This window comes from Mustela nigripes, chromosome 6 (assembly GCF_022355385.1).
Source record: "Mustela nigripes isolate SB6536 chromosome 6, MUSNIG.SB6536, whole genome shotgun sequence".
NCBI classification, from domain to species: domain Eukaryota; kingdom Metazoa; phylum Chordata; class Mammalia; order Carnivora; family Mustelidae; genus Mustela; species Mustela nigripes.
The window spans coordinates 83756748-83770187 of NC_081562.1; the positions used below are offsets into that span (position 1 = coordinate 83756748).

The 13440-nt window shown below is 37.0% G+C and overlaps 1 protein-coding gene across 1 annotated transcript; it reads left to right on the forward strand.

Moving 5' to 3' along the window:
• Window positions 1–1130: 1130 nt before the first annotated feature.
• LOC132020674 (olfactory receptor 8S1-like) lies at window positions 1131–2069 on the forward strand. The gene has a single exon (XM_059404818.1). It carries the CDS (start codon window positions 1131–1133, stop codon window positions 2067–2069), a length of 939 nt encoding a protein of 312 aa, XP_059260801.1.
• Window positions 2070–13440: the final 11371 nt, after the last annotated feature.

The window sequence follows — 13440 nt, forward strand, 5'->3', positions numbered from 1 at the left end:
TGGGATACACATCCATCCTAGTAATGCTCTTCAGGTGGGCCTAAGGGTCTACACTGAGTTCCAACCACTTTCTCTCCCCCCTTATCATCATTTCTGCAGTCCTGCAGCTATGCCTATTAGTGGCAATCACATACCCATCTCTCTAATTGCAAAGTGGAGATAGATTCAACACCAAAATAATTCTAAACTTCTAATTTGCCTACCAGCAGAGGTGATGAGCAGAGGAGGAAAGTTACTGGTAATGGTTTCAAAGTGACTTCTTACACATCTCTTGATAAAGGCATGTGAAGTAATACCAGTGACAGCAACATCAGCAGTAACAGCTTTGGTTTTCGAAAGTGCTTCACTGATGTGAGAATATATGACTTTTGCCTAGACTTAAAAACCTCAAATAATAGAAAGGAGGAGGAGGAGAGATGGTAGAAGCATCATTAAGTTAGAAGTAGGTGCTTTTGAAGAACTTTACATATAATTTCATATTTAATCCTAAAAACCCTCTGTGGTACTGTTACTATCTGCCTTTAATGTGCAAGGATATTGAGGTAAAGAGCTTTATGTATCTTGTGTGAAGTGATAGCTTATTAGGATTTGAGGATTTGAACCTAGTTTAATATAGAAACCCACATGGTTAGCCACTCTTCTCTGATGCCCACTTATTCCCTAGGCATCAGCTTTTCAGAACTACCCATGTTTTAACAGCCTGTGGGCTGCACTCTTTCTCAGTACTGAGCCTTTGGGTGCTTTTTTATTCAAATTAAATATGTGTCAGAAACACATTTCCAAGAGCAATCATACACTTTCTTAAAAAGTTTTGTTAAATTCGCTCAATTTACTATCATTATTGACCCTCATTAAATCACAGTTTATGCTGCCATTGCATTAGTTACAGTATACATTCTCTCTTCATATCTATATTCTTCAACAGACAATATTAAGAACAGGGGCCATATTTTAATCATCTTTTTTTAAGTGGTTGACACAAAACCCAGGTAATAATAGAAAGCAAAATTGTTTACTGGATAACCGTGATATAAAAAGAGAACCAATGCAATCAGAAAGCTCCTTGGGGGAATAAAAGACCTTTGGCTCCTATGCTTTTTTATATTACTTCTAGGAGAAGGCCTTTGTAAATGGACTTGGGGAACTACAGCACAATCACAGAGTTTATCCTCCTTGGGCTCTCTGCCAACCCCCACATCCAGGCCGCACTCTTTGTGCTCTTCCTGGGGATTTACTTGCTGACTATCATGGGGAACCTGATGCTGCTGCTGGTGATAAGGGCTGATTTCCACCTCCACACCCCCATGTACTTCTTCCTGAGTCACCTTTCTTTTGTTGATATCTGCTTCTCTTCGGTCACTGTGCCCAAGATGCTGGAGAACCTTCTGTCTCAGAAGAAAACAATATCAGTAGAGGGCTGCCTCACTCAAGTCTTCTTTGTGTTTGTTGCTGCAGGAACTGAAGCCTGTCTGCTTTCTGTAATGGCCTATGACCGCTATGCTGCCATCTGCCACCCTCTGCTCTATGGACAGATCATGAGTAAACAACTGTATATGCAGCTTGCGTGGGGCTCTTGGGGACTGGGCTTTCTGGATGCATTCATCAACATCTTCCTAGCTATGAAGATGGTCTTCTGCAAGGCCCAAATCATCCCCCACTTCAGCTGTGAAATGCCCTCTCTCCTCTCACTGTCTTGTTCTGATATCTCCAGAAACCTCATTGCTTTGCTCTGCTCCACTCTTCTGCATGGGCTAGGAACCTTCCTTTTGGTCTTCTTATCCTATGCCTGTATTATCACCACCATTCTGAGCATCAGCTCCACCACAGGCAGAAGCAAGGCCTTCTCCACCTGCTCCTCCCACCTCACCGCAGTGACACTTTACTATGGTTCAGGTTTGCTCCGCAATCTCATGCCAAATTCAGGTTCCCCACTTGAGCTGATCTTTTCTGTGCAGTATACTGTAGTCACTCCCATGCTGAATCCTCTCATCTATAGCCTGAAGAACAAGGAGGTGAAGGCAGCTCTGACAAGAACTTTGGAAAAGTATTTGCAACATATCAGGTGCTGAAACGAAAACAAAATGGTGGAGAACTGGAATATATCTGCATACAAAAGGACATTCAGTGAGTTTACAATAGTAAGGTATGCTTACCATGGCAGATGCTGCAACATAAAATAGAAGTCCATTAGAAAATGACAGGAAGAAATTATAGGAAGAATGGTTCAATTCCTTTTCAAGGCAAACAAATTATGAAATAACCACCTTAATCTAGAGAGTTTTATTATTCATATTTGTTCATTTTTCTCATTACAGAACATTAACCTTAAACTAGTTAATCTTAGGCTTTCATTTTGTAAAATCATTAGTCTCACTAATCTATCATAACTTGTATTGACTTTTGGGAACACTCTTTTGAGAAGAAGGTAGGGTCCTGGATCTATAAGAAAGAAAAGTTATAGATAAGGGTAAATGGCAAGAAAGTTAAAGAATTCCAACTGGATGTCTTTAGAAGACAGGTATGGAAAGCTGAAAGTTCTGCAGGGAAACAATAAGCATATTGATGCAGAGCTCAGACTCACATAATTTCCAAGAACTTTTCTGTATGTTCGGGATGGTGGCCAGATCTCCAGTGTGAGAGGCTGCAAGAAGGCTCTGGGTCTCTAGAAACCTCATTTCTCACATAGTCTTCACTCAGAATTGTATTTTCTACAATTAGCTAATCTTACTCCTGTTCTTTTTCTTATGGAGTGCAGGCTATGAGCCCTAGACAAATAATCTGGTCTTGATCTCATCACAAGTGAATCCTAAACCATCCTTGTCTCCCATCTTTCAGCTGTGAAACAACTGGTCACTGCTTAGGAACCAGTGGTTTACTGGCTTTAAGGCACTGCGCATCACTCCCACATAATTCACTTTTACCTATAAAACATAAACTCATTCTCACATTGTTTCTGATTTATTTAATCCATATTTTACAATTATCTAATCCACTGTATTTAAGTAAAAAGGGGAAAAACCAAGTACAAACTATTCACTTAATTCATGTAATATTAGCTTGCACTTTTGGGGTACCTGGGTGACTCAGTCATTTGAGCGTCCAACTCTTGATTTATGGCTCAGGTCATGATCTCAGGGTTGTGAGAATCCCACATTGAGTTCCAAGCTTGGCATAGAGACTGCTTAAGATTCTATCTCTCCCCCTGCTTCCCTTTCCCTCTCCCCCCATCACGTGTGTGCTCTCTCTTTCTCTTTCTCTCTCCCATTCTTTAAAAAAAAAAAAAAATAGCTTGCACTTTTCTCAAGCTTCTTTTGAAAACTCATTTTATTCCAGTTGTCAATTATAAAGGCTCTTCCTTCCCATCTGGCCATTTATAACTCACAGTAACAGCCTCTTCTCATTTGATACTCCAGAAAATGCTAAATGCATTATCTCCCTCTGCAAACAATAGGGTATTTAAGGCCTTCTTTGGATTCTGTTACCTAAGGTGAAGCACCAGCAGACCCTCCAATGTCAAGCTTCCTAGGGTGAAGGACAGTGAAAAGTCCTGCACCTGAAATGAAGGCTGGTTATAGTCAGTGCACAGATGTCACAGATGGAAAATGATTGAGAGAAAGATACCAACAGACTCAGTTAAATTCCCTTTATAATAAGTAAACTTGATGCCTATAGTGTTACTCTACTGCTTATTTTACTGTCTCACGGCCTAAAGGATTTTCTTTAGACCTTAGAGAAACTCTTCTGACCATTCTCTCAAGGATTTTTGTGCTCTTCTGGCCTGCAGAAATTTGAGGATATTGGCATATCCTTTATATTGGCCTTCCCAAGAGACATAAATAACTGGTAGCAGTCCTAGTATATACCTGAGTGCTTTTTGCTGAAAGGTTGAATTCATAAGAAAATTCTCAATATTAATTTCCAATTTTCACCATTTCCTAAACAGGTCTGAAGTCTCTTCCTATAAGACAGGTAACAAAAAAACAAACAAATAAACAAAGCCAGCAAATATGCCAGATACGGAAGCTTGCAATGTGACAGTTCATGCTAAGTTTTTCAGTTTTACCCTAGTTTCATCATGTTCTTTGCTTTTTTACTTAAAACCTTTGCAATCTATTCTATTATTTTTATCACTTTATCCTTATGGAAAATATGTCATTTCCATAAGTTGAGCAAACATATATATTCTAATTAAAGAATGATTATGAAATGCATACATACATACTACTCAGCTTAAGAAATTATTCATTTTGCCATCTCTTCTTTACTCCCCAAAACTGCCTGCTACTCTGAACTTGTTAATCATTTTCTTTTGTTTTCTTTGTCTAACTTAGTTTTACTTATTCTGAACTTTAAAAACAGAATTATGATATATGTTTGTTGTGGTTTGCTTCTCTTCATCTATAAGAAGTTATCACCAATCAGAGCCCTGGTTTTGGCACTCAGCTGTTATTGGTCTAAAACTGCTAGCATTGACAGCTGCTTGTTTCAGTAAGGGATTCTATACACTTACGCCTAAGACAGAAGTTTTCAGATTTGGTTCCTAACCAAAACTTTTCTCAGGTTAGGGGTTTAGAGTCCAAATGTACCTTCTGACAAGGCCTACCCTGGAATGTAGAACAGAAATTATGATGTAGATAATCCAGCAGTAAATTTCAATGGTTTAGAAGAACTAACTCATTATTTTACTCTGATATTATAGCAGAATGAGTATATCCAGACACAAAAAGCAGATTGATAGCTGTAAAGGAAGGAAGAATGGAGAGTTGTTGCTTAATGTGTACGAGGGTGTATTTTGTTTTTTTGTTGGCTTTTTGGTTTTTTTTGAGCTGATGAAAATGTCTTGGCTCTAGAGAGAGGTAGTGGTTACACAGCATTGTGAATATACCAAGCAATATTGAATTGTGTACTTTTTAAAAAGGTTTTTATTAAAATTTCAGTTAGTTAACATACAGTGTAATATTAGTTTCAGTTGTACAATTTAGTTATTCAGCATGTCCATCCAACACCTGGTGCTCATCACAAGTGCCCTCCTTAATCCCCAGCACCTATTTAACCCATCCCCCACTCACCTCCCCTCTAGTAACCATCAGTTTATTCTCTATAGTCTAGAGTCTGTATCTTGGCTTGCCTTTCTCTCATTTTTTCCCTATGCTCATTTATTTTGCTTCTTAAATTCCACATATGAATGAAATTATATGGTATTTGTCTTTCTTTGACTGACTTATTTCACTTAGCCTAATATACTCTAGTTTTATCCATGTCATTGCAGATGGCAAGATTTCATTCCTTTTTATGGCTGAGTAATATCCCATTGTGTATATATACCACATCTTCTTTATCCATTCATCAGTCAGTAGACATTTGGTCTGTTTCCACAATTTGACTATTGTAGATAGCTATAAACATCCAGGGAGCATGTATCCCTTCAAATTAGTATTTTTGTATTCTTTGGATAAGTGCCTAGTTGTACAACTGCTGGATCATAAGGTAGTTCTATTTTCAAAGTTTTGAGGACCCTCCGTACTATTTTCCAGAATAGCTGCAGCAGTTTGCATTCCTACCAACAGAATGGGAGGGTTCCCATTTCTCTGCAACCTTGCCAACACCTATTGTTTCTTGTGTTGTAAATTTTAGGCATTCTGACAGGTGTGAGGTAATATCTCACTGTAGGTTTTTTTTAATATTTTATTCATTTATTTGAGAGAGAGAGATCATAAGAGAGAAAGAACATGAGAAGGAGGTAGAAGGAGAAGTAGGCACCCAGCTGAGCAGGGAGGCAGAGGGAGGGCTTGATCCCAGGACCCTGAGATCATCACCTGAGCTGAAGGCAGATGCTTAACCAACTGAGCTGCCTAGGTGCCCCATCTCACTGTAGTTTTGATTCATATTTCCCTGATGATGAATGATGTTAAACATCTTTTCATGTTTCTGTTGGGCATCAGTATATCTTCTTTAGAAAAATGTCTATTCATTTCTTCTGCCTGTTTTTAATTGGATTATTTGTTTTCAGGGTGTTAAGTTTGATAAGTTCTTCATATATTTTGGATACTAACCCTTTATCAAACATGTCATTTGCAATTATCTTATCCTACTCTGAAGGGTGCCTTTTAGTTTTGTTGATTTTAGTTTTGTTGATTGTTTCTTTTGTTGTGCAGAAGCTTTATATTCACAACTCAATCAAGGTGGTGCAGCACATTAATAAAAGAAAGAATAAGAACCATATGATACTTTCAACTGATGCAGAAAAAGCATCTGACAAAGTATAACATCCATTCATAATAAAAAAAAAAAAACCTCAACAAAGTAGGATTAGAGGGAATATACCTCAATATAAGAAAGGCTATATGTGGAAATTCCATAGCTAATATCATCCTCAGTGGGAAAAAACCAAGAGCTTTTACTCTATAGTCATGAACAAAACAGAGATGTCCAATCTCACCACTGTTATTTAAAATAACACTGGAAGTCCTAGCCACAGTAATTAGACAACAAAAAGAAATAGAACATCCAAATTGGCAAAGAAGTCAAACTTTCCCTATTTTACAGATGATGTGATACTCTATATAGAAAACCCTAAAGATTCCACAAGAAAAAATTGCTAGAACTATTACATGAATCCAGTAAAGTCACAGATACAAAAACAACATACAGAAATGTGTTGCATTTCTGTACACTAATAATGAAGCAGCATAAAGAGAGGTTAAGGAATCTACCCCATTTATAATTGTACCAAAAACAATAAGATACTAGGAATAAACCTAACCAAATAAGTTAAAGATCTGTACTCTGAAAACTATAAAATACTGATGAAAGAAATTGAAGATGACACAAAGAAATGGAAAGGCTTCTATGCTCATGAATCAGAAGAACAAATATTGTTAAAATATCCATACTACTCAAAGCAATCTACATATTTAATGCAATCCCTATCAAAATGCCATCAACATTTTTCATAGAGCTAGAACAAATAATCCTAAAATTTGTATGGAACCACAAAAGACCCTGAATAGCAAAAGCAATCTTGAAATAGAAAAACAAAGCTGGAAGTATCACAACTCCAGATTCAAGTTATATTACAAACCAATATGAGACTTGCACAAAAATAGACACGTACATCAATGGACCAAAATAGAAAACCCAAAAATGGACCCACAACTATATAGTCAACAAATCTTCAACAAAGCAAGAAAGAATATCCAATGGAAAAAAGACAGTCTCTGCAATAAATGGGGTTAGGAAAACTGGACAGCAACATGCAAAATAATGAAACTGGACCACTTTCTTACAGCATACACAAAAATAAATTCAAAATTGTTGACAGACCTAAATGTGAGATAGGAAGCCATTAAAATTCTAGAGAACACCAACTATAACCTCTTTTACCTCAGCTGCAACAACTTCTTACTAAGTATGTCTCCTGAGGCAAGGGAAATGAAAGCAAAAATAAACTATTGGGACTTCATCAGAATGGGGCACCTGGGTGGCTCAATTCAGTTCAGGTCATGATTCCTGGACCCTGGGATTGAGCCCTGCATTGGGCTCCCTGCTTGGCTGGGAGCCTGCTTCTCTCTCTGTCTCTGTCCCTCCCCCTGTTCCTGTGCTGTCTCTCAAATAAATAAATAAAATCTTTAAAAAAATGGTTAATTTTATGGAGCATGGATCTTATCTCAAATAACAATATTAATACCTTTAATCTCACAGATGTTTTAGATATCCTGAAACACATGTTTGTAATGAACAATCCTTAATTCTTGCTCAGAAAATTTATTCAGAACATGCACTTTATTTCAAATGCTCCTTTTTGGAAAGAATGCCACAATTTTAAAATAATTTTAGGTAATAATAGTTTTTATGAGCATTTTTCTAAACCACTGTTTTCATTTCTGACAATTTTAACTTCCATTTGCCAACAGTGTCCATAATCCCGTATTCCATTATTTTTACTTTCCAATGTAATATAAATATACTTTGATAGTCTTTATAATTTTAATAACCACCTAAATTTGCAGACAATTATGTAAATTATTAAACACTATTCTGAAGTTATATGTAGTATTGTAACATGTGTTATATCTGTAGAAGAATGTATATATGTACGTATCCATAAGTCTATATATATGGCAAAAATTGATAGATATGAAGTGAGAAGTTATAGTCAAAGACCAGTAATGAATATTACAAGTAGATAATCAATAAGGAAAAGAGTTGAAAAAAATAAGTAAATAAATTGTAGATAATATAAGCCAGGTTTCTCACTATCAGAGAAAGTACAAATAACCAAGGAGGGAAGACTATAAATAACTCTGTGGTGCTGAATTTGATTCAAAGAATATCAGTATGAGATCATAATTGTGCTAATATATACATAGATAGAGCCAGAAAATGGATATATGTGCATACCTGAGTTAGAACGCATATAATCATTTCCTAGCTATATCCACTGAAGGGTCAAGAAGTGGTGACCCCTCAATAGCAATGAGAACACACAGCACACAGATCTTGGGGGCTATTTGTCTGTCCTAGTTTTTATTAAATTCCATTTAGTTAACATACATTGTAATATTAGTTTCAGGAGCAAAATTTACAGTATCAGGTGTTGGATGTAAGTGTTGAATCAGATCCTGATTTTTTTTAAAGATTTTATTTATTTATTCGACAGAGAGAGATCACAAGTAGGCAGAGAGGAAGGCAGAGAGAGAGGAGGAAGCAGGCTCCCTGCTGAGCAGAGAGCCCAATGGGGGACTCCATCCCAGGACCCTGAGATCATCACCTGAGCCGAAGGCAGCGGCTTAACCCACTGAGCCACCCAGGCGCCCAGATCCTGATTTTTAAATACCATTTCTAACAAAAGGAAACAAGGCTCCTTGATTCTAGGGTTGGGACAGGAAAACACAAGATGAACCTAGGGCATTTTATAGTGCCAGAAGTAAGATCATGTTTAAAAAAAATAAAGTGATCACAGCATGTCAAAATGACATGGGAGCCAATCTGAAAGAATTCCCAATGCCCACATATGAAACTATTTGAGCAACAAATAAATAGCAATAATATTGGATATACCCCAGAAAATAATATACATATGCATGAATCTATTCCTTTATAAATAAAGGATTGAATAAATGAATAAATCAGAGATAAGGAACAAATATTACAGGATTCCAATTAATATATGTAAAGAGTCTTACTTCCAGGAGGCAATGATTTAATTCTCCTACTTTTTAGTATGGTCTGGACTCAGTGACTCACTTCCAAACAACAGAGTACAGAAAGGGAAAAATAATTACAGGGGACAGTCCTGGCATATACCATTTTAATCAAGTGATCAAGCATAACATCATCAGTAATAAATCGTGTTTTTATAATGTACTCCCTGTTATGATGTGATGTAAAGAGTATTTCACCTTTGTGACTTTCTTCCCAAAATCAGTCAAGAAAACAAAGAGGCAACCCATGGAATGGGAGAAGATATTTGCAAATGACAGCACAGACAAAAGGTTGATATCCAGGATCTATAAAGAACTCCTCAAACTCAACACACACAAAACAGACAATCATATCAAAAAATGGGCAGATGATATGGACAGACACTTCTCCAATGAAGACATACAAATGGCTATCAGACACATGAAAAAATGTTCATCATCACTAGCCATCAGGGAGATTCAAATTAAAACTACATTGAGATATCACCTTACACCAGTTAGAATGGCCAAATTAGCAAGACAGGAAACAACATGTGTTGGAGGGGATGTGGAGAAAGGGGAACCCTCTTCCACTGTTGGTGGGAATGCAAGTTGGTGTAGCCACTTTGGAGAACAGTGTGGAGATTCCTCAAGAAATTAAAAATAGAACTTCCCTATGACCCTGCCATTGCACTCCTGGGTATTTACCCCAAAGATACAGATGTTGTGAAAAGAAGGGTCATCTGTACCCCAATGTTTATAGCAGCAATGGCCACAGTCACCAAACTGTGGAAAGAACCAAGATGCCCTTCAAGGGACGAATGGATAAGGAAGATGTGGTCCATATACACTATGGAGTATTATGCCTCCATCAGAAAGGATGAATACCCAACTTTTGTAACAACATGGACGGGACTGGAAGAGTTTATGCTGAGTGAAATAAGTCAAGCAGAGAGAGTCAATTATCATATGGCTTCACTTATTTGTGGAGCATAACAAAAAGCATGGAGGACATGGGGAGTTAGAGAGAAGGGGGTTGGGGTAAATTGGAAGGGGAGGTGAATCATGAGAGACTATGGACTCTGAAAAACAATCTGAGGGGTTTGAAGTGGCGGCGGCGGGGGGAGGTCGGGGTACCAGGTAGTGGGTATTATAGAGGGCACGGATTGCATGGAGCACTGGGTGTGGTGAAAAAAAAATAATGATACTGTTATGCTGAAAATAAATAAATGAAAAAAATAAAAAAATAATAATAATTTAAACAAAAAACAAAAAAACAATGAATCTTGGAACACTGAAAAAATAAAATTTAAAAAAAAAGTGGGGGAAAAAAAGTCCAGGAACACAAAGGCAATATACAAAATATATTTGATGAAGGAATTCTGCAAAAATGGTGGAATAAGATCCTCCTAACATTATCTCCTCTCTAAAGACAAAGAGGACAGGCAAAAACAGTCAGAAGGACTTCTTCAAAACTCTGGAATTTACCAAAGGCTTGCAGCAATTCTTGAGACATTTAATGAAGAAAAGTGGTTGAATCTCCTTTTTAATTATTCTTATTGTTTTTTATTTCAAGCTGAATGACATAGACAGTCAAATTGATTATATACATCATATCAAGAAAACTTCCAATAACATGCAATATGCTTTTTTTTTGAAGGGAGAGTACAATATATTAAATTACTAACTTTAAGCATTGTAACTAAAATAGATTTTAATTTACAACATTGTAGACAATTAACATTCCTTATTGATCTATTTTGTCCAGTTATTTATTGTAGCAATGCTTCAACTATTCCTTATCAACACAAAGTTTATAATGATCTGTAAAAAAAAGTCTCACAGGAACAGAGCCAGTAAATTGTAATAAAACCTTTTATAATATCTTTTATAATTTTCTCATTGTACTCATCCCACACGCTGAATCTTTTTAAAAGCAGAGATCGTTGTGGTACGTTGTTTGCCCAGCTCTCTTCCCACCCTCCCCCACTCTTCCGTAGATGTGAAAACCAATGTCTCTCAAATTAACTGACAAGTAACCTCTGGAGAGGGAGGAATGGGGTTGGAGTTCCTTCAAGGACCCCCGCCCCCATTGCCAGAGAACAGTCATCATTTTACCTGTCTGGTGATTCCCTGGAAGATATCACTCACAAGACTGCAGAGTATGAATAGTATTTTCTCCAAGGAAGTTTGTTGATAAAAATCAGAGGCAATTAGTCAACATCACACCTGTCTAAGGAAATAGATAAGAGTTGGGAAAAACAATAGGTTAATCTAAAACCTTAAAATGAGAAGCTGGAGAATGAGATGTCCATAGGGGGCTTTGAAAAGCTCCAACATATTCCTTGGAATACCAAGATTCACCTATGTCACGGTCTGTGTGTGTAACCAAGATTGTATGTATGCTCGGGAAATGAATATATCACTAAAGGAATTGACCATTAAGAAAAACATTTTCTTCTTTCAGAAAATCTCCTTGTCGGATTATTCTTAGACAATTTGTCCAGCTTCTGAACATTCAAGGAGGTGGTAGAAGAGGAGCTCTGCAGAGAGATTTTTTTTTTAAGATTTTTTATTTATTTATTTGACAGAGAGAGATGACAAGCAGGCAGAGAAGCAGGCAGAGAGGCAGACAGAGAGAGAGGAGGAAGCAGGCTCCCTGCTGATCAGAGAGCCCGATGCGGGGCTCCATCCCAGGACCCTGTGATCATGACCTGAGCTGAGGGCAGCGGCTTAACCCACTGAGCCACCCAGGCGCCCCTGCAAAGAGATTTTTGAGGGCACTGGGTACATGGATGGGAGAAGGGACATCAAGAAAGGGAAGGAGAAGGCCACCCATTTATCTCCCTCTATGGACCAAAGGTTCTGTGCCCATCACTACCTGACCGTCTAAGTTTAAGACCAATGTCATCCAATAGAACTTTCTGTAATGATGGAAATGTTCTTTAAAAGCCTTGTCTAAAAAAAAAAAAAAAGTTGTCTGGTACAGGCACCACCAGTTATATGCACCTATTGAGCACTTGAAATGTATCTAATGTGAATGAGGAATTAAATTTTTCATTTTATTTAATTTTAATTATTATTATTTTTTAAATTTTATTTTATTTTTTCAGTGTTCCAAGATTGTAGCCATTAGTCTCATGTGTTCATTTAATTTAAATGTAATTAAATTAAATTTGAATTAAATTCAAAATTTAAATTAAAGACAATTAAAATTAAAATTAGTTTTAATTATTTTTAATTTAAATGAACACATCAGGCTACTGGCTACCATATTAGGCAGTGCAACTCTAAGCCAGAGGTTGGCAAACTTTCTATGCAAAGGGCTAAACAGCACATATAATTTTTTTTAAGTTTTTTTATTTATTTATTTGACAGACAGGGAGAGAGAGATCACAAGAAGGCAGAGAGGCAGGCAGAGGGGGAGGGGGATGCAGGCTCTCTGCTGAGCAGAGAGCCCAATGCAGGGCTCGATCCCAGGACCCTGAGATCATAACTTGAACCGGGGGCAGAGGCTTAACCCACTGAGCCACCCAGGTGTCCCCAGCACATATTTTTTATTTTGAGAATCATAAATCCCCTGTTGCTACTATTCAACTCTGCCATTTTTTCACAAAATGAATCACAGACAATAACCAAAAGAATGAGCGTGGCTGTTCTATGAAATTTCATAGGCAGTGAGCCTTATTTGGCCTATGGTCATAGTTTGCCAGCCTCTGCTCTAGACCATCCAGATCCACAGATGCCCCAGGTTATTAGATGCTTTAGAGCTTATTTATCCCCCTGGACTGACCATTTTACTTTCATGTGGCCTCAGATTATTTCTTTAACTTTCCTAATCAATCATTTAAGATCTCTTTTTTTTTTTTTTTAGTTTCATATTTGATTGACCAGAATTAGAATTATGTAGCAGTAGTATTTGGGGATTTCAAGTTCACCACTTTGCGGGATACAATCATTGTAATATTTGGTGGTATTAGCATCTATAAGTTCCTTCAAGTTTAAAACTTGGATATAATTCTGACTCCCCTCTTTCATTTACCTTAAATATCCAGAAATGGTTAGAACTGAACTTTTCAGGATTTTTCTATCCCTTTTACCATAGCCCTAATTCAGACATTCATTATTTCAGAATTAAAATATAGACTTCTTTCTAGTCCATCTCCTTTCTAGTGGCTCTGCTCACTTCAAATCCATCTTCTATGCATATGATACAGTGTTACATATAAAAATATACATATTTTATATATACATATAA

Coding starts and splice junctions, on each gene's coding strand:
- LOC132020674 (XM_059404818.1), top strand. CDS start 1,131: ATGGACTTGGGGAACTACAGCACAATCACAGAGTTTATCCTCCTTGGG.